Here is a 22197-nt window from a genome sequence, read left to right as displayed (position 1 = left end):
GCATTAGTTTTAAAATTGATTTATGATATCTGAAAATACTTAAACCAAAAGTATAATAACTGGGTTTAACAGAAAAAAGACAGAATTAAAGAAATTTATATATATTAGAAGTTTTTAATGATCTATGTTCTAGAAAGTAATAAAGTCAGAATTATTTTTTAAGAGTACAAATTTTTGGTATCTGAGCATGCAAAGACTGAAAGCCAAACCTCTATACTGTGTCTAATAAAATTTCAAACACAATCACATAGAAATCATGAAATTAAGAATCTAACATAAAAAGGAACCAAAATGAATTATTTCACTATCTCAATTTTTATGGGCTAAATTTTTTTCATAAAATTGTTTTAAGCACTCCCTTTGCAAATTCAGCCAGAGATCTAAATCTAAAAGTCTACCACCAATTTGCAGTAAAGTAAAATGCTTGCACAGATGTGATTAACAATAAAATTATTAGGATAATTTAAATGCACAATCTCTTCATCAGCCTAAGTGCTTTCTGTGATTATGGTATATAAGTATGAATGAAGTAGCAGTTGCCCCTAAACCAAAATATTTTCAATTAGGCATATGTAAATCAACACACTTTATATTTGAGCAAAAATGAAGATAAAACACTCCACATTATGATTCAATTAAAAACCTGCAGGATACATTACCTGCCGCCTCGAGCACTGAAAGGCACTACATGGATTCCCAGAGGCCCTCCATCGTTGGAGACTTGTACGAGCTTTACCATATCACTGTGAGACAATGATGAATGAGGGAGCATGAACATGTACTGTAAACAAACCAAAACCAAACCAAAACAGAAAAGCACAACAGCACTGATTCATAACAAATGAAACAAAACGAAACAGAAATCCCACCAAGCACACACGAGCACACACACGCGCGCACACTCATACACATATATATACAAGGTATTCTGGAATATAAGCATGGTGATGAATGCAACATTAAACACTACATACCTGAACACTAGTCTGATGGCATGGAAGGAGAGCAATCATCAGAGATAACTACATTAAAAACAATAGAATAATTTCTCTTGGACCAGTCTAAGGTCTAGACTTTCACTGAAAAATTTCCATCCTAGTATCTCTTTCAGGAATCTGAAGAATAACTGAATAAAGTGGCATATTTGCATTGAACTTTGGAATGTTCTTACACACAACTGAGCCTTTAATAAGTTTTAATAAGTCTAAGTTTTGTCTTTATCACAGTCTAGGAGTGATCCAGCTATCCTTACTTTCTTCTATTCTTCAACAATTCTGTCACTTATCTCTAAATTGCTTTCCACTCAATAACAAGTTCAGGTTATAAGACTTGTTTCTCAAAAAAAAAAAAAAAAAAAAGACAATCACTAAAAAATTAAAAATAAATTTATTAAATTGTTTGTTATTGAAATGCAGATCTGAAGCTATTTATAAGATGTAACATGAAGATACATCCCTAAAAATATTTTGTACAAGAAGCACAATTTTATTTTAAAAGTCAATTTAATAAAACTTTACTATTAATATAAGCATGAGTAAATAAAAATCAATGTAATTTAAAAGATGAAAATTATCTAAATCATTTGATTTTTGTTGACTTTTCAAAGTGCCTATGTGTACATGACATACATTCATATTATTTTCCCATGTATAAATAAATTCATGTATATTTTAAAAATTTAAGGACATACATCTAGCAATATTTCAAAATAATATCCCACTTAAAAATGAAATAAATATAAATGATTATCAGTGGATATGGCAGTATCTCAGAACAGTCTTAGTGACTGTTACTAAATACTAAAAATATTCATTTCTTGTAATGAATTTCTTTTTTCATTAATTTATTAATTTTGCAGTGGCAAGGACTAAAGCCCAAGGCCGCAGACATGCAAATCTCTCACTCTATGTTTGAGCTATGAACAAAGTTCTTCTAATGTAATTCTTGAATAAAACCCTAAGGATATACCATAAAATACAAATGTCCAAAGTACAAAATCAAAGAAAAAACTGAATACAAGGATTTCAAATTAATAAAAATACCAAAAATAAGTTCACAGATACTCAAATTGGGAAAAAGTTAAAATTTTGTCAGACTACTAAAATATTTACCAAGGTAATCTTGGTAATCTAATTGGGTAGAATTTTGTTTTACATAAAGCCTGTGAATATATATTTAATGGCTGATTTGTAAATGATTGGCATTAAGTAATTTTACTAAATTTAATTCCTTTCTCATACTTTCTCTTAGAAGAACAAGAGAAAATAGTTTAAACTTTATTATCCAGATCTCTTGAAAATTATACTTCAATTTAAAGAAAATAACACTGATAATCCTGTGCTTACTATCCTAAATTATCAAGGGAAAAAAACTATAAAGTATGCCAAAATTGAAAATAATCTCAAAGTCTTGATAACATGGCAAACTTTCCCTTCATCCTTATATATTAGAAACTTTATTCAAGACCTCTACCCTCTGATTTTTAACTTTATATAAAATATCTAGAGATTCAATTTCATGTAATCAATATAATTATGAAAAATATGAATACTCACATGATATAATTTTTTCAAGTGAAGTAATGTCTAACTTTGTTAGTGATGCGCCCCCACCCAAACCCCTCAGTGTGTGGCTCTGTTGTTCTTTCAGGGGGGCAGGGGGGCACACCTAAACATGCTCTGGGAGTATTCTTGGCTCTGTTTTCAGGATTGACTCTCATAGTGGTCAGAGAACCACGTGGTGCCAGGGATCAAACTGGCCTCTGCTGTATGTCTTACTTCCTACACTGGTCCATGTCTGGATTTTCTTAATTTAGCACAAACAAATGACAAATTACTGACATATAAAGCATTCTGAAAACAAAGGGTTGTCCACGCGATGAACATTTTCAGTTGAATACTATTTATTTTTGCTTTAATAGTATTTCCAAGGCATGAAACTAAGGACAGGTACATGTGATTTTCCAGGCTACACAATTTTCATTGCAAAATTACCTCAATAGGCAAATGATGTTTCAGGAGAAAACAAGCCAAGCCAATGTAAAGCAGCTTTTTAATTAAGCACAAACATTCCACATGCCATAAGCTTTTCAGATACTTGCTGCTATCAGTGATGCGACAAATACACTACAAATTCAATTAAAACTATTAGTAACTTACTCCAGAGAAAAGTTGGGTATGCTCTCCAAACCAGTGTCAGCATGTCCAACGGGTTCAACCCGGCTGTTGTCTTCTTCCGTTCCATCCTCATCCTAGAGATAAAACATCACAAGGAGAAGGGTATTGTTAGGGTATATCTATGATGTACAAGATAAGCACTAGTCTAAAATCCTTCACTGGCATGTTAAATAGTTCTTTCCTCTAGGGAAGATAATCTTTTATGATAAAATAAGTGAGAGTATATGAAAAGATACTTTAAATAAAGCATATGAGTTATATCAGAGATATATGAGAGACATGAGAAAGAGAGAAAAAGAGAGAGAGAGAAAAGTGCCTATCATAGAGGCTGAGGGAGGGGAAGGGAGAAACTGGGGACATTGGTGGTAGGAAATGTACACTGGTGAAGGAACGGGTGTTGGAATGCTGTTTGACTGAAATCCAACTATGAACAACTTTATAACTTTGTATTTCACTGTGATTCAATTAAAAATGTATTTAAATTTAAGAGATTTAAAAATAAAACTTGTAATATCCTAAAAAAATTATATGTGTTAATTTGGGGAGGTAAATAAGATACCACTGGAATAAGAAGAGAAAATATAACTTCAGTGTTCTTATTCTATGTTCTGGTTTATGTTTCAAGAAACTATATCACTACAGTTTCGATATGCCTGCTTAATCGCTACTTATGCAAACAGTTGAGAACACTATAACTTATCTGAAAGAAAAAACTTCTAAGTCTGTTCTACTATTAACTACCACTAACTAATCTACTACCTACTACCCATTCCAAAATATTCAAATCCAGTTTGTCAGAACCCACAAGGCTTGGGGTGACTACCAGTTCTGCAATCAAGAGTCACTTATGACAATGCTTGGGGAAACACCTGGGATGCCAGGCAACGAACCAGGGTGGGCTACATGCAAGGTAAGTGCTGTACCTGCTGTACAATTGTATTAGCCCTACAAATGCATTATTTTCTAAAATATAAAAAATAATTTGTTCTGCTATATTATAGAATTTGGTAGTTATGCTTGTAATATAAAAGGTGAATATCCAATAAACTAGATTGTTCATGAAAACAAAGGAAATGCCATAGACTATACCTCATTCTATCATCTAGGTCATTGTCTTGTCAGTAAAGAATTTCATAGTTATGTAAGTTTTTTTTAAGAACATTTGAATTATAACATTTGAATTATGTCTGGTAGATATCAATGGGTTTATTAACAGAATCATCGTAAGAGGCTTAGATGCTTTTTACTTTGGTATACATGACACCTAGCAAATATTATGAAAATTAAAAAGCTAATTGTAGGAATCTCTTGTATAAGAAGTTTCCAAATACAACAAAATAAAAACTCAAATTATTGTAATCATGTTTTGTGTTTATGTACATTATGTAATTTGTTAGGTTTATATCCTTTTATATGTAAATTTGATGTAGAGTGATACTGTATACTAAACTTTTTAGCCAACAATATTTATGGACACCATCAGACAAGATATTTTATATCTTAATTTCATATTTAATGCACTCAGATAAAACTGTCAGTAATAGAAATATCAGTCAACAAAATAGTAAGCAAAGGGTATAGGTTCAAGACACTGTGACAAATAATATTTTAAATTATTCAGCAATATTAAGGCAAGGCATAGCAGTTGGTAATGCCCAATTGACATTTACTCTGAGAATCAACCAAAATAAGAAGCTGAATGCACAGAGGTTTTCTAAGAGATGCATAAATGTCCTGGATAGCTCTGCTCTGCATGAAGCCAGGCTACTTGAAGATTGATGATCCTGTGTTTTGAGAGGCTCTAATATGCACTTCTTACTCATCTATCTCTTTTAAGCACCAGCACATAATACATTTCAAAGGTTAACCAGCAGCTTGAACCTGCATAAGAAACACTTTACACTTTGAATGTAAACAAGAACTCCCCCAAAATCTGCTTTTGCACTGAGAGTTGAGAGATGGAGGAAAAAATGGTATCTATCAGATATCTGCCAGATAGAAAACATAAAAATGATCTTACAAATTGAGAAATTTTGTTTAGAAATCAGTAATTTAAGCACCACAGAAATGACAACACAATGCATAACCAGCAGACATCAATGGTGTGTGACAAAGCAGTCAGAGCAATGAAATGCCCCAAACTGCAGTGATAAAAAAGTAACTGATAATTTACACATTCATTGTTCCCACACTAGACATTATCAAGCCCCCAGGAGGACATCGAATATTGTTTCATGTAGCACATATGGGTTCGATTCAGATTGCAATTTTCTGCTTCAAGACCCACCTACAATGGCTACAGAAACCACAACTTAGAAGTTCCCAACCTCTATATGTTTAAATATCAGTAACTATCATTTATTTTTTTGATGGAAGTTTACCAACATTTATATACTAAATTCCATCATAACTATTCAAAGTGAATCTTAGTTATGACATAAGTCTGATCAATATTGAACTCCTATAGTATTAAAATAAACTAGTGTTAAAAAGTTTTCTATGTGAGCGAATCTATGTTTTATTCTTTTTCTTCAGCTATCATTCTGGAATTAAGCAAACTCAGGCATGAATGTTTCTAACTCTATCATTTGCTAATTTCATACTCTATGGTTTCTGTCACTTCTTTTGTAAAACAGGATCAGTTCTTTACAAAATAGGAACATTTCAAAAAAAAACTGGGGTTGACTGAGAAGAACAAAGAAAATAATCCATATCACAAGCATAACAACAAAAGCATTAGGTAGAATTATTGTGCTTGCTTTTATGCACTAGATCCTCTAACATTGTTATGGGTTAATATGAAGAAGACCAGAGGAGTTTGGCACACAAAAGAAATTTAATGCAGAGCACCTGCATTGTTACTACACACAATACGCATACCTACTCACTCCTCTGGAGGATGTCACTATGGGTATCTTCTAAGGCAGTTTGCTGCATGCACATCTTTGTAAGGATCTCCATTCGCAAGATGTACAGATGAGCAAGATAATCATGGGGAATTATTCCCCAGTAACAAAGATATAAGCATTGCCACCTTGTAGCTGAATGATGACTAACAAACTAATTCTAGTAAGAACCATTAATAAGTACTCTGTGGTAACAATGGCTCCTTAAAAGTCCCAATAAATAATATTTTAAAGAGCCTTAACTTCCATAACAAAGGAAAATTATTTCTCAGTGCAGAATTCTGTTTTTAACTAATCAAACACACATACAAAACAAAACAAAAAAAAAACATCCAATCTGAAAACTGAAACAAAACTGAATATGCAAAACCATTACGTCTCTTGGTATCTTTTATACAAAATTATCTTAGGGATATATTGAAATATACTCAGCAAAAATGAAGAAACCATAATAAAGGAAAAGAAAGAAGCAAGAAAAGTTTACATATGCAGTAAAAAGAATCCAGGAAAGCAAAACAACAGGATGAAGGATGGAGAATTCTGGAAGTCGGTCTCCATGTAAAAAATTAAGGAATCCATCACTAATCTAATAATTTTAACATCTGGAGAGTAATCAAAGGCTATGAGAGAAAAAGAAATACAAATAAAGAAAATAAAGTAAAAAAAAATTCTGAAGTCAAATCAATTAACAACAAAAGAAAATGTGTAAGTAAGGAAGGATATTTCATCAGATTACCTATGTGGTTACTCTGTGAGCAATTTTTACATTGCTAGTTAATGTGAGGATGGATAGTAATTTAACTTAGGGTTCTGATATAGCAATACGAAGAAGAGAGAAACATGGAAAATGAAAGTGACAAAAAGGAAAAAATCATTTTTCCATAATGTCAGGTCAACAGATGTCAGTACCTGGCAACCAGAAAACAGTGTCATAAATATGTTATTTATTTAGAAAGACTGTAGTAAATTAACAGAGATCGACATAAGGTCAAAATCGTTGCCTCTGGAAAGAGGAACTCAAGGAGGAACAATACAGAGAGAATACAAGTTTATCTTATAAAGGGTCTCCCAAACCATTTCTTTATTTTCATTCTCTCTGTATATTTGGAAGGTCCACTGGTAGGCACAAGGTGATTTTTCAGGTCCCAATGAATAGCCAGATTTTCAAAACCAACAAATGGTGTCAAATGAACCTTAAAGGATCTACAGCACAGGCATGATAGCCAACAGGCCAAGAAAGCAACACTTCTCAAATATTCCTCTTGCACTGACAGTTGACAGCTCAAGTGCAGGGAAAGTGAGTTGTTCTAGCTGATTGCAAGGGCACACCCTGCTTAAAAACTGGGAGAGCCAGTATCTCCTTCAACAGCATTACAGGTGGAGCTGCTTGTTAGCTACATACAATTCAGGAGTCCAGAGGAAATTTACTGATATGGGGTCCCTTTTAACATTCAATGACTGTGAATGGAGAACTTCACTGGGGTTCCAGAAAAAAGAAAACCCAAACATACAAAGTTTAAATTCTCCAGAGGAAGAAATGTGATTTTGTTAAGTATGTATTCATCATGCACTGATCTAAGCAAATTGTGTTTCAAAGATAGAATTAAAATTGTTAAAATATGCCATATACAGTAACGACAACAGGTCTCATTCCCCTGACCCTGAAAGAGCCTCCAATCATTGGGAAAAGACGAGTTTAGAAGAGGCTGCTAAAATCTCACGGCTGAGAGGAATAGAGACATTACTGGCGCCCATTCGAGTAATTCGACAATCAACGAGAAAATAGTGATACAGTGAAAAGATGATCCTAAATGAGTATTTGATAAGATAGGAGGAAAGATCAGGGGAGAAATGCAGACTAGTCAAGGGGAGAGGAAAATCATCATAAAAGCTGTAATAATCTGTTCAGACTCAAAATTAAAACCATAATACCAATGAGGGCTAACTCTGCTTCTATTTTTATTATTTTACTTTTTCTTGAGGGGGGTAGTGTTTTTGGTTGGGGAGGGGGGCTACATCCTGTGTTGGCCAGGTCATATTTCTGGCTCTGCATTCGGGAATTCTCCTGGCAGTGGTTGGGAGACCATATGGCATGCTGGGGAACAAACCCAGATTGGCCACATGCAAGGCAAGGGCCCTACCCTCTATATTACCTTTCCATCTATTAACTCAAATTTTAAAATATCCTAATAGGAGTAATAAATGGTACATTCTAAAATCAGAAGCACTCATTTGAGTTGTATGTTTAAGAAAACTAAATATGGCTATGCATCTAATTCTATTTTTATTTTCTAAAATTATATAATTTTATATATAAAACTATTCAACATATTCAACTATTTTTATATCTTCTCTACACTTTCAAATTTAAAACCAAAAGAGATGTGAAAAAATACAAGTTAAAAGCAAGGCAAAAAATCCAGAATTTGTAATTTTAACTCAAAAGCTGAATTCTGCCTCCATCACTCATTATTCCATTATTCAACATAAAAAGAAAAGGAGAAACTATGTAAAAAAGAGGAAACCTTGTTTACAGAACAAGGAAAATAAAAGCATAGTCTGCTTCACAGAAACATATTAAAGCATCTAAAAGCCAACTACTTCCTATACAGCTGCTGAGTTCCAAGAAACACAAATTTTGAGCAAATAATACTTAAAAGTCTAAACTTTAATAACTTATCACTTAACTACATTAAATTTAAAAACCTAAGGCCATACTTGAATGATAATTTCTGTGCACCTATCTTTGATTTTTATATTTAGAAAGTTCAAAAGGATACAAAATTCTGTTGATACCTTCTTAAGCGAATTTACAATGTTTTTCTTCAATTTTTTATATTTTTATCCTCAGTACCAGATAACTTTGCTGCCTCATTTATACTGTTACAAAAATGTTCAATTAAGTGGTATTTCTCACATCATTAGAGTGTTCCCAGGTTTTCTGAACTGACTGTGAGACATGTTATCCATTTTAGGCTATTTAGTAATCCTAGAGACAATATTTTGGATGAACAGAGCATGAATTAAGCCACTTTTCTTTTTATCACATTTGGTGGAAATAATTCCAAAGGGAATCTGTTTTCAAGTCCCCTAGGTATCACATATAGGATTCCAGAAGGCTTTTTTCTAATGTTGTGACTACTTGATTAAGTGGCAAAATCACCAGGGGAAAGTAATTTCCCATAAAACTTGGAAAACATCTGCATGTGAGAACTTCTCAACCGAAAATGGTAAATCTACAGCAATCTACAAGGAAATAAAAAGAATTTAATTTGTTATACGATTTTACTTCATATCATTATCATTCAATAGGATAAAAAAATTGGGGAAGGAGGCATTCCATATGTGATCAGGTTAAATAACAGATGATAAATAAATTTTTCAAAATAAAATTATCTTCATGAGTCATTGAGGGAAATTACTGATTGTTATATATTTAGATACAGTGTAGTTCATTACTAATATAAACTTTGCTGAACAGATCCCAATAAATCAACATCAAATATAAGATTATATAAAGAATTTAAGTCGCTGGCACCAAGACCCAGCATGACACAGCCCTATTGGGCCGAGCCTCATGCAAAAGTGAAGTTCCACAGAACCCAGGTAATGAGGAATTTTGTGACCTTGGACCCTGGACTCAATGGGACCTTGGAGCAGAGATCCTCTGCCTGCTTTCCCCAGTCTCCAGTGACCCAGGGTTCACAACCATAAGCCACACCCTGCTGAAACCAGATATTCTCCTCATCCATCTACCACTCTTCAGAACCCACAGCTGCTCATCCCAGATGGGAGTATAAAAGGAGACCCCCAGAACCATGCCACCAGACTTCATGCCAGGCTGTTTTCACTCAGGGCACCCCAAAGAGGGGCAGGGAAGAGCCCACCTCTCCCCAAGGGACCCAGCCCCAGCAGCCGACCTCCGCTGCCCAACCACCGCCATACTCCAGTTCACTTTCCACAAAGCAGCCACGCGAAATATCATAAGACACTTCCCACCCATCTTCCATAATTACCACGTCATGTTTGATGGAGTTCAGATAGTAGGCAACAAATCATAGAGAAACACACACACACACACACACACACACACACACACACACACACACAAGTATTCCATTCCACTCGGAAACCCCAGCAAGCTACCGAGAGTATCCCGCCCGCACGGGCAGAGCCAGGCAAGCTCCCTGTAGTGTATTCGATATGACAAAAACAGTAATGATAACAGACCTCATTCCCCTGACCCTGAAAGAACCTCCAATCATTGGAAAGACGAGTAAGGAGAGGCTGCTAAAAATCTCGGGGCTGAGACAAATTACTGGCACCTACTCGAGTAAATCGACAAGCAACAGGATGACAGTGACAGTGATAAAGAATTAATCAGTACCTTTAATAATAAATACTATATGTGAACTTCACCCTCTCAAGTGGATTCCTAACCTTATCATCTCAGGCTACTCAGGCTAGTAGTGATCAAACAGAACACAGTCCATGAAGTTTCCACATCCCAGAGAAATGAAACATGCACGGCACGACTCCACACAACCCAAGGCAAGACAAGAGTCTTTAAAAGAACGGATGGTGCTGATTTATGAAAGACATCAAAATACAGAGAACAGGAAAGGAACTTTGCACCTTTTCACATGCAGAACTGAATCTCAAAGCTCCAAAACCTAAGTTTTCATCTACTAGAATATTAAAATTTCAAGACACAGAAAGATATCACTGGAAGACATAGTAACAATAGTATGCTGCAATCCTTTCCTTCAATATCTCCTCCTACTTTTCCCATGCTACCTGAAACACAAAGGTAAAATACATGTGAGTGGTTATTTCAGAAACAGATCCAGCATTCTCACCTGGATCATCAGCTCACTCCTATCCATAATGACGCCCCCAAAATGATCAATTATCTATTTCTACTGCAACAATGACCGTTGATGGGATTACATGGCGCCGGGGAGGGGGGCTGTGGGAGTTGGTGGGTGTGATCCCTGCCTACTGGTAGATGGAGGATCTGGGTGGAGGATGCTCAGCCCCAACCCGAGCAGGCTTGGAGATCAGAGCCAGAGCTCTGCTTGGGGCAGGGAGGGAAACTGCCCCCACGTCTGGCTGTCCTCACCAGGGCAACCTTGGGGGGGGGGGGGGGGTTGAGTTTCCCTCTCTGTCCCGAGCACACCTCCGGCAGCCAAAGACCTCCAGAACCAGTCACAACCATGCTGAGACCACTCTCCACATGCATGAAGGTACCGGCAGAGGAACAAAGGCATGCGGGTCCTGGGGCTGAGATCTCCAAGCCTGCTCAGATCGGGGCTGAACATCCTCCACCCAGATTCCCCATCTTCCAGTGTAGGCGTTACACCCACCAACTGCCCCTTGCACCGTGTTATCCCATTAACAATCAAGACCCAGAGACTATAAAACCCAGCTCCTGACATCTTATTATCTCATTCTTACTTTGGACAACCTGGCAGGCTACCGAATGTAACCTGCCCACACGGCAGAGTCTGGCAAACTCCCCGTGGTGTACCCAATATGCCAAATACCAGTAACAATGATGGGTCTCATCCTCCTAACCCTGAAAGAGTCTTGAATATGGCACTTTTTAAAATCTCAGGGCTAGGGCGAAGGAGACATTACTGGTGCCTGCTCGAGGCAATCAACGAACAACAGGATGATCGTGAACATGATCGTGACTGCAACAATATGGAAACACTTGTGTTATATGAAGTACATTTGCATAAATATGGATTCCCATCAATCACTAACGGCCACGGTGTCATCCAATATACATGCCTATATATCAGTTGCCATCAACCACTGGTTTGTGGACCAGTGCTAATTCACAGGTGGAGAAAAGCTGAAAACTGCTGGTCTACTGTTTGAGCTATAATAGATGGTTCACAGACCAGTATATAGTATAAGTGTTTTATCTCTGGGTCTCCAGGTATAAAAATGGTTGAAAAACACAATTTTTAATAGTTTAATGGGAACAGTTTCAGATGAGACTTGCTGGCTAAAATAATACTAGCAAATTTTCTTTTGAACATATCTGGAAAAAATTATAATTTGGTCCACAATATAACCTGTATTAAAACACTAGTAACACTGGAATGAACTTCAATAAATAAAACATAGGATTTTTCTGACATTAAGCATTTGTCCTATCTTTTCCGCAAATCTAACTGAGCTACATAAACCACAAGGCAAGTTCCTAATAATTCAAGTACAGTGTAGTTTCAATTAAAAAAATTTAGCTACATTGACTATAAGCAAAATATATGTTAACAAGGTTTAACTGAACATTCAGTCCATGTGAACTTGTCTAGATGCATTTTAATCCACTGAACTTGTATAAAAGTTCAAATCAAAAGAGACCTGGGCGTGAGACCTGCCATTCTCCCCCATCCACCAAGTCTTGGTTACTTAACCTAAAAGGAAATAAATTTATGTCATACACTTGCAGGAGTAATTGAAGTAAAGGATATCACCACAGGCAAAGCATATTACATATAAAATATTGTTTAGAGAGTTCAAAAAAGAATAAATGTTATTAAGTACGTAAAATATATTACAAGTTGCACTACACTATTTAATTCTCACGGCATGGTAGAAATTCTTATTATAAGAAAATTAGGTCTAGAAAGAGTTTTGCATTTCTCTGAAGTGGCAGAGCAAGGACTCTGAAAACTATATTCAAGCACAGGGTTTTTCAGAGTCATCTCTTTTTCTTTTTTTAAACTCTTGTATTACTTAAGGAAGAGTAACCCAGAACACATTAATGAATGTGAACCAGTAAGCTAACAAACCTAACAAACAGTATTAGAGTCAGTCTCTATGGGAAAAAATATATATATACAACTATTTTGATATAGAACAAGAATTACTGTTAAAATACCCTTCCCTCCTCTAAATGTTCATTTTGCGGGAAGAAACATAAATGAAGAACATTAGATCTTACCAATGGTCACATCCAGGTGGCAGGAGAGTGAGTGATTTCAACTGTGCTTTTACGGCATTGTTTTTACAATGAACATAAACAATTTCAGAAATGAAGCATTTGTTTTCTGGTTGGTGGAGGCCACACCTGATTGTTCTCCTAGCTCAGCACTTAGGGATCTTTTCTAACAGGTTTGGGGGACTACATGGGGTGCTAAGTATTGAACCTGGGGTCCTGGGGTCAGCCTCCTGCAAGGCAAACTCCTTACCCACTGTATTATCTCTCTGAATATTTGTCTATGTTGAGAAAAAGGATCATATCTCCTGAACCAGGATGACAGCATCGTGGTTTGCCTTATATATTGTCATTCTAGGAGTCCACGTGGTCCCTGGAGCACCGCTGCAGCACAGGCTACTGTAGCTACTGCCAACTGTAGCTCCCACTGCCCTCCAACTTTACACTCCAGAGTTATGAATATTATGGGGGTCATATACGTATTACTCATTTATTTCTCTTTTTCATTTTATGGAAATGAAAAGAAGTGATACAACAAAGCATCACTTAAGAAAGCAGTTCTCTCTTTTCATTGTTTCCCTTGTGACTTCAGTAAGGACCCAATTCTCATTTTCGGACATCTCTGCTTTGTTCATGTCCCATTTGGCATCAACCACCTGCTTTTAAGAGGAACCTTCCTAAGTATTTTCACTCCCTAAACAAAAGAACTCTTCAGGAAAGTTATTTGCCTGGAATGTCCATTTCAACACACTTACTTATGACTAAAAGTTCTTAAATCAGAGATATGAATTAAATACTGGGGAATCATTTTATTAGATTTAATAACCATATCATTTGTTTTTGATTACACAATTTGATCCAATTATGCCTGTACTTTTGGTTTCCTCAGATTTTCCCCCTTGGGATATAATTAAATCCAGAATTCATGATTTGCAAATGTACTGAAAAATTGCAGCTCATTTTATGTGAAAGATTGGCTTATCAATATTTACCAGAAAGAGATGCCTTCAGAGAAAGAGAATCATAATGTTTTTTGGTATAAAAGTGAATAAATGATATACAGTATAAGTATGAAATGTAAAAGCTATATGTTAATTGAAGTTACTGAAATAAAAAGGGTTGAATATTTAGGTCCTATATAGGTATCAAAACCATTTAATATTGAAATGTTTACAATATTTAGAAAAAAGGAATAAAATTAGCTGCTTCTTTGTATTCCAAATAATAGACCCAGTTGCAATAGACTGTGAATAGTAAGAATCTTCCCTTTTGAAATAAAGATTTCCAGAGAGTAATTCTATGTGGTAGAAAACAGATCTTATAATAAACTGAAAGAAATTTAAAAATCTTAGACAGTAAACATATACTTATTTTTCCTATAAAAAAGCCACAGTACTTATCCATATCTTATTATATTGTGTACTTATCCACAGTACTTATGATATCAGGAAACCAAAAGCTGGACATGTTTAATGAGCATGAACACTGTGCAGAACCTTCAGATACAGACAGAGAAATGGAAAGTACATTCAGAAACCTTTTGCATTTTCCCTGTAAAGTCAGCTCAGTCTTTGTAATTCAGATTATCTATTCAAGGGCTAGTTACCATCCTCCTCCCCTATTTGAAAAATTTTTTGAATACCAAAAACTACTTCCAATTCAAAACCCCGTGTGTATCTGTCATAAGGTAATAAAATAAGTCCCACATTTCTTTCATCTTGATTCCTCTTTCTCCCTGTGATCCCTAGTTGCTTGATTCGCTTGATCTGAGTCAGGAAAGCTGTGCTCCTCAGGTTCAGGCTTTCCCAGGGCCAGAGGCCCAAAAATCCTCTCTTCAGTCGGCTATCAAGCTTTGTTTCTAGTCTGTCATTTAAAAAATTACCACCTTCTTTGTAAAAACTGGAAGTTGGAGAACTGGGAGATTTTTGTGCCTATAAGTATTCCTTAGGGGAGCATGCCTGATAATAAAGTTAAAAGAGCCATTAATCTATGTGAAAATTTGTAACATTATAAGTAATATTGCAAAGGTCAAAGCAGTTAAGTAAAAGCTATTTGACAAGGTCAAAGAGGCATGCACTTATAGACAACACTTCTAACAGTTTAAAGAAATAACCAAGATACAAATCTTATTAAAGGGCCAAAGAGTGCAGTGCATAAGGTGCTTGCCTTGCACACAGCTGACCTGGTTTGCAGGTCTGCATATGAACACATATGTTCCTGAACACCAAGCCAGAGCAGCAATGGCTATGCCCCATTCCCACAAAATACAAAAAAAAAAAAAAAAAAGAAGAACAGATAATAAAACACACTCTTTTTTTTTTTATTTTATTTTTTTTTATTAGTGAAACACCATGAGGTACAGTTGTAGATTTACAAATTTTTGTGCTTGGATCTCGGTCATACCACGATCAAATACCCATCCCTCCACCAGTGTCCATTTTCCACCACCAGGATAATATCCCTCCCCCCCATTCCCCCATCTCCCCATCCCCCCCTGCCACTGTGGCAGGGCATTCCCTTTTGTTCTCTCTCTCCTTTTGGGTGTAAAACACACTCTTAATGCTTAAGGAAAGGCCTACTATGGCATGTGTAACTACACAACACTTTGACATGTTAACAAGAAAACACTGAAGAGCCAGAGAGATAGTACAGGGGCAAAGGCATTTGCTTTTATGCAGCTAACCCCAGTTCAATCCCCAGCACCACCTGACCCCTGGAGCATCAATATACACCGCACGGAGGTTTCTGAACACAGTCAAGGTGGACCAGGTAACTGTCACCACAGCACGACCTGAACAACGCCTCCTTGACACATTAAAACCCATACATGGTTGGCCAAGAATGGCCCTGGGCATGCTGAGCACCACTTGTTTGGTCTGCCTTCCTCCACAAACAGGATACCCCATAAAATACTCAGCACTCCTTTTCTGCCAAGATTGGAAAGTTTTTAAGTGCTGAAGGCTTACTCCTGTGCTATCCTCAGGGATCACTGAAGGTGATACTTAGGGAACCATGTGATGCCAGGGACAAAACCGGGACTGGAAACATACAGGGCAAGCACCATAACCCCTGGACAAACTCTCCAGCCTTGAATCGGCTCTTTTAAAGTCACACAGTCATATCAAAATACTAGGTTTCTATCAAAACCAGGTCACTAAAAACTGCTGGAAAAACATTACTTGAAAATAAAACCTTCAAATTCTTGTTGTAACTACTAGGGAGTTATGGAGAGAAAGTTGGACATAAATAAACATAACAGGTAAACAAAAGTAAAGTAAAGTAAAGTAAAGTAAAGGCCCTCCCGTTGATCATCGATTTTGCTCGAGCGGGCCCAGTAATGTCTCCATTGGAGACTTTGTTGTTACTGTGTCTGGCATATCGAATACTCTCGGTAGCTTGCCGGGCTCTCCGAGAGGGGCGGAGGAATCGAACTCGGGTCGGCCATGTTGGCCGCTTGTAAGGCAAACGCCCTACCCGCTGTGCTATCGCTCCAGCCCAACAGGTAAACAAAGACAAAAGAATTCATTTGGTTTAACCAGGTATTTGGGGCTGAATATAAAAATTAATGTGATTACCAACTACTTCTAGAAACTGATATGAAGATGTGACACAATCAGGACACTGCTTATAAATGTTTAGCAAGTGAGTTAAAAAAATGGATTACCAACAACTTCTAGAAACTGATATGAAGATGTGACACAATCAGGACTGTGCTTATAAATGTTTAGCAAGTGACTTAAAAAAAAAAAGGAAGCAGAAGAAGAAAATGAATTGTGGGCAATGTCAAGCTACCAAAATGATGCCACTGAAACAGAAACAGGATGAAATAAGCACCCTTAGGTAGGAATGAACTTTTTGAATGACTAGTTAAACTGATTCTAAGCACTATTCAAAATAGTTACTAGAATATCAATCACTTGATCACTTGACATCCCATTACTCATTGATTTGCTCGAGAGGACGCCAATAACGTCTCCATTCATCCCTGCCATGTGCTACTATAGTCCAATGTTGTCTGCTAGTTCTAGGAACAAAAAGAGCATGAAGCCGATCGTTCAGGGTCTGGACAAAGAAGTCTGACCATCTGGTAGGTGGGCGGCCATGCGGTCTTTTGACATCCCGTGGAATCCAGTCGGTAATGGCTCTAGTCCAGTGGTCGTCTCCAAATCTCATTATGTGCCCAGCCCATCTGATTTTCAATGCCTTGGCAAAAGAGACAGCGTCCCTAATTCTTGACCACTGATGGAGGTTGGAACTCCGGATTCTATCTCTCATTTAAGTGAAGTGTGATACTCCAGGCATAGCTCTCTTGATTCCTCTTTGGGAGACGCGAAAAGCATTCTCATACTATTTTCCTAGGGCCCAGGTCTCTGAGGCATGTGTTAACGCAGGAAGAACAATGGTATCAAAGAGATGTGCCCAGAGGCGGAGGTTCTTAGTCCTCTTAGCTATTTTTTCGATGCTCTTGAAGGCATTCCACACCATTCTCTTACTCCTGCGCAACCCAGATGCCAGGTCATTCGTCATGTTGACTTCTTGACTTAGGTACACATAACTGTTGTATTCGGAGATGTTCGTTCCGTTGAAAGTGAAAGGAAAATCAGGAACGAGGCTGTTTCTCATAAACATTGTCTTCATGACATTCAGCTGGAGTCTGACCTTTACACACTCACAGTCGAAGTTGGCCAGCATTTGTGCCACTTGGCTATTGTTTGATGTTATTAGAACGAGGTCATCAGTGAAGCAGAGGTGGTGTAGCTGTTGACCGTCTATTTTCACTCACAATCCTTCCCATTCCAGTCATCGTATGATGTTCTCGTGGGTAGCACTGAAGAGTTTCGGCGAAATGGTATCACCCTGCTGAAGCTCTCTCTTGATGTCAATAATCACTTTTGTGTAGAATGGTGAGATCCTGGTAGTGAATCCGTAATACAGCTCATGGAGGATCCTGATGTAATGAGTTTGAACGCCCTGATTCGCTAGGGCTTTGATGACAGCTTCAGTCTCAACAGATTCAAAGGCCTTCTTTAAATCAATGAATGTTAGACAGAGCGGCCTCTTGAACTCTGAGAAACCTCAATCAGCTTGTTATGGATATGCTCGATCGTGCTGAATCCTTTGCAGAACCCAGCTTTCACACATGGTTGTCCTTCATCTAGTGCTCTGCCAATTCTATTCAGGAGGACTCAAGTGAACAGCTTGTAAGATGACAGACAATAGGCAGATCGGGCAATAGTTGTAAATGTCGTGGATGTCTCCCTTCTTGTACAGTAGTACAGTCCTGCTGGTTTTCCATTGGAACAGAACCTTGCATTCAGACAGGTAGCATGTGAAATGCTGAGACAGTGTATTGATGAGTACCGACAAAAGATTCTTCAGGTGTTCAAGTCTGACCTTGTCTGGGGCAGGTGCTGTTTGCTTCTTTACCAACAAAATTGCGTATCGGATTTCAGAAGGGAGAACTTGGGGAATGACATATCCATCCTGTGGAATTTGGTATGTGGGCAGGTGGATGTGGCTATCGAAGAGATCCAAGTAGAAGTCATGGATAATCGTCTCCATTACCCTTCTGGAAGATGTGATAGATCCATCAGGACATCAGGGGGCAGTCATCTTGATCTTGTAGTTGGTGAATGACAGGCGGGTTTTGCAATGCTTATCCCAGCTTTTGCCACATCTGCCAGCACTGCAGCTCTTCTCTCTTTGAGGTCTTCCTTTATTGCTTCTCTACACTGCTTTGCGAGCTCGGACGTTGGCTTGTTGTTGCCTGAGGCATGCGCCAAGCCATGTTGGCAAATAAGCTCAAAAGTTATTTTGTCTGTCTGTTTTCGAAGACAGGCGTTTTTCTGTGGCTATCTCTCTCTTACACACCCACCAACACGCACCAACTGGCCCCCTGGCGCCGGGTAATCCCATCAGCGGCCAAGACTCAGAGACTATAAAAACCAGTTCCCGGAGGGAGAACAGTGCAGTCTCCTGCCCCCACGACTGACTATTCCTCGCCGGGGCCCCTTGGAGGGGAGCGGGTTGAGGTTTCCTCCCCGTCCTGATAAGGGCCCCAGCAGCCGAAGACCTCCAGGACCAGCCACCACCATGCTGAGACCACTCTCCGCACACCTGAAGGTACCGGCAGAGGGACAAAGCCACGTGGGTTCCGGGGCCGAGATCTCCAAGCCTACTCAGATTGGAATCGAGCATCCTCCACCCAGATCCTCCAAATTCCAGTAGGCGGGGGTCACACCCACCAACTGGCCCCCTGGCGCCATGTAATCCCATCAGCGGCCAAGACTCAGAGACTATAAAAACCAGCTCCCGGAGGGAGAACAGTGCAGTCTCCTGCCCCCGCGCCTGGCTATTCCTCACCGGGGCCCCTTGGAGGGGAGCGGGTTGAGCTTTCCTCCCCACCCTGACCAGGGCCCCGGCAGCTGAAGACCTCCAGGACCAGCCACCACCATGTTGAGACCACTCTCCGCACACCTGAAGGTACCGGCAGAGGGACAAAGCCACGTGGGTTCCGGGGCCGAGATCTCCAAGCCTACTCGGATTGGAGTCGAGCATCCTATTATGACATCTTATTATGACATCTCATTCCTACTTTGACAAACTGGCAGGCTACCGAATGTAGCCTGCCCACACGGCAGAGTCTGGCAAACTCCCCGTGGCATACCCAATATGCCAAATACCAGTAACAATGATGGGTCTCATTCTCCTAAAGAGCGTTGAATATAATCTCAGGGCTAGGATGAAGGAGACGTTACTGGGGCCTGCTCGAGGCAATCGACGAATAACAGGATGATCTGTGATCTGATCTGTGATCTCTCTCTTGGCATTCCTCACACAATCATGGAGGTGCTGAATCAGTCGATCGTATTCCTCATCAATGTTGTCAATGACGGAATCTTCCCATGTTGCCAGAATAGTACCAAAGAGCTCCTAGTTGGTGGTTGTTCTGTGAGTTCTCCTCTTAAACTGTGCAGCCCTTTCTCCCCACTCTGTGAAGTAGAATTTTGCACAAAGGAGACAGTGGTTTGATCCTGTTTAGAATTTTGGGACAACAGCAACATCGGTCAGGCAAAAACGCCAATTGACTATGATGTGGTCAATTTCGTTGTGAAACCATTCCCAGAAAACTCCCAAGTCCAACATTTATATTCAGCCTTCTGGAACTGTGAGTTACCCTGGTCTTGGCTAACATGATGAACTCACACAGTCTCTCACCCTGTTTGTTCCATTGTAGGCCATGGGTCCCGATGTGGAGTTCTTCGGCTGATCTTCTAGGTCCTATCTTGGCATTAAAATCATTGACAATAATCTTGTAGAAGGTGTGGTCTTCTAAAGAACTTCTCTAGCTCCATGTAGAACTTCTCAATTTCTCCTTCATCATAATTGGATGTTGGTGTGTAGACAACAAAGATAGAAACTGCCGGCAGTGAGCAACATCAATTCAAGTGTAATCATTCGATTCAGGTTGTTAGGCATTCGAATGAATCAATGCTCATGGCCAAGTTTGTGTTGACAAGGATACGGAAACCACCAACACCTCTTTTGTCGCATGTTCTGAGGAACAGTTCTTCTCCAGTGTCAAAAACAGCATGATGTGATTAATGCCTTCTTTTCTCGGTTAGACCAATGATGTCATACTTGATCTTTCTTGTTTGTACCATCAGGTTCTCGTTGGATGCATCCAATGCCAACGTATGTGCGTTTAAAGTACAGTCATTTTAGTCCTTCTTCATTTTGGCAGCCTAGTTCGGCCTTGAGATTTTATCAGCCTCTCGTTGCTCATCCTTCTTAACACTGTCGTATTGGGAATACTTTCAGGGACAAGGGAATGAGACCCATTGTATTTACTGGTTTTGGCATATAGAATATGCCACGGATAGCTTAGCAGGCTCTCCCGTGCAGGCGGGATCTCTCAGTAGCTTGCCAGGCTCTCCGAGAGGGATAGTGGCTTTTAAGTAGGCCTCTAATTGCCTCTGCAGGTGTTCCCATAGTTCAAACCATATTTGAACCCTATCAAATATGGTGCAGCAATCCTGAAAGATGGGTATTAAGTGTCTTATGAAGTGGCCGTGTGGTCTCGAAAGCGTCCTGGAGTGTGGTGGCTCCTGGAAAGTGGAGGTAATGGAGGTAGTGGAGGTCTGCTGGTGAGGTATTTATCTGGTACCAGTAGGGTAGTTCTTCTCTGTGTAATCCCTGAGTCACAGGCAATTGGTAGAAGCAGACAGGACAGGGTAGGATGGGGTCCTGGTTTTAATCCCTTGGTCTCCTGTGGTTGGTGAAAGCAGGCAGAGGATCTCTGTTCCTGGGTCCGTTGAGCCTGGAGTCCAAGGTCTCAGAGTTCCCCTTACCTCTACTAACTCCACTACCCAGAACCAGGTAAGAACATCAATAAAGTCAATAATATCAGGATTCTTTTGATATTTAATGACTTTAGTGAGATTTCTAGTTTGTTTTATATTGTCACTGTCACTGTCCTCCCCTTGTATATCGATTTGCACGAGCGGGCCCAATAACATTGTGAGACTTGTTGTTACTGTGTTTGGCATATCGAATATATCATGGTAGTTTGCCAGGGTTTGCCATGCAGGCGAGATACTCTTGTAGTTTGCTGGGCTCTCCAAGAGGGGCGGAGGAATCGAACTCAGGTTGGCCAGATCAGCCGAGTGCAAGGCAAACACCCTATCCACTGTGCTATCACTCCAGACCCCTCTAGCAAGGAACAAGAGCTTTCAACATACAGTGCTTTTTCACTGTCACTGTCCTCCTGTTGTTCATCAATTTTGCTCGAGTGGGGCCAATAATGTCTCCATCGTGAGACTTGTTGTTACTGTGTTTGGCATATTGAACACATCACGGGTAGCTTGCCAGGCTTTGCTGTGCGGTCGAGATACTCTCGGTAGCTTGCTGGGCTCTCCGAGAGGGGCCGAGGAATCGAACCCAGCTCAGCCAGGCCAGCTGCACGTAAAGCAAATGCCCTACCACTCTGCTATCGCTCCAGCCCAAACTGCTTTATAGTATCTAATAACAACAGCTGAGTGTATATATTTTTAACAAAGCATTCCATTTATTTTACGTAGTTCAATTAACTACTGAAAAGAACTTTAATCAGGGCAACTGCATTATGGAGTAAAGATGAGCAGGAAATAAGACGATGTTT

General features: G+C 38.9%; 1 protein-coding gene across 18 annotated transcripts in view; it reads right to left on the bottom strand.

Moving 5' to 3' along the window:
* Nucleotides 1-22197, bottom strand: part of PARD3 (par-3 family cell polarity regulator) — a 668633-nt gene that overhangs the window by 302076 nt on the left and 344360 nt on the right. For 17 of the 18 annotated variants that reach the window (XM_056131187.1, XM_056131203.1, XM_056131194.1 and 14 more), the window contains exons 6-7: nt 3159-3250; nt 660-743 (exon numbers count right to left, since the gene is read on the bottom strand). In XM_056131187.1, the coding sequence (XP_055987162.1) occupies nt 660-743; nt 3159-3250 (176 nt within the window). The remainder of the gene's footprint in view (nt 1-659; nt 744-3158; nt 3251-22197) is intronic. The other variant, XM_056131141.1, reaches the window with a different exon arrangement.

Source organism: Sorex fumeus, unplaced genomic scaffold, assembly GCF_029834395.1.
Source record: "Sorex fumeus unplaced genomic scaffold, SorFum_2.1 ptg000007l, whole genome shotgun sequence".
Classification (NCBI taxonomy): Eukaryota; Metazoa; Chordata; class Mammalia; order Eulipotyphla; family Soricidae; genus Sorex; species Sorex fumeus.
This window is presented reverse-complemented; position numbering and strand designations above follow the sequence as displayed.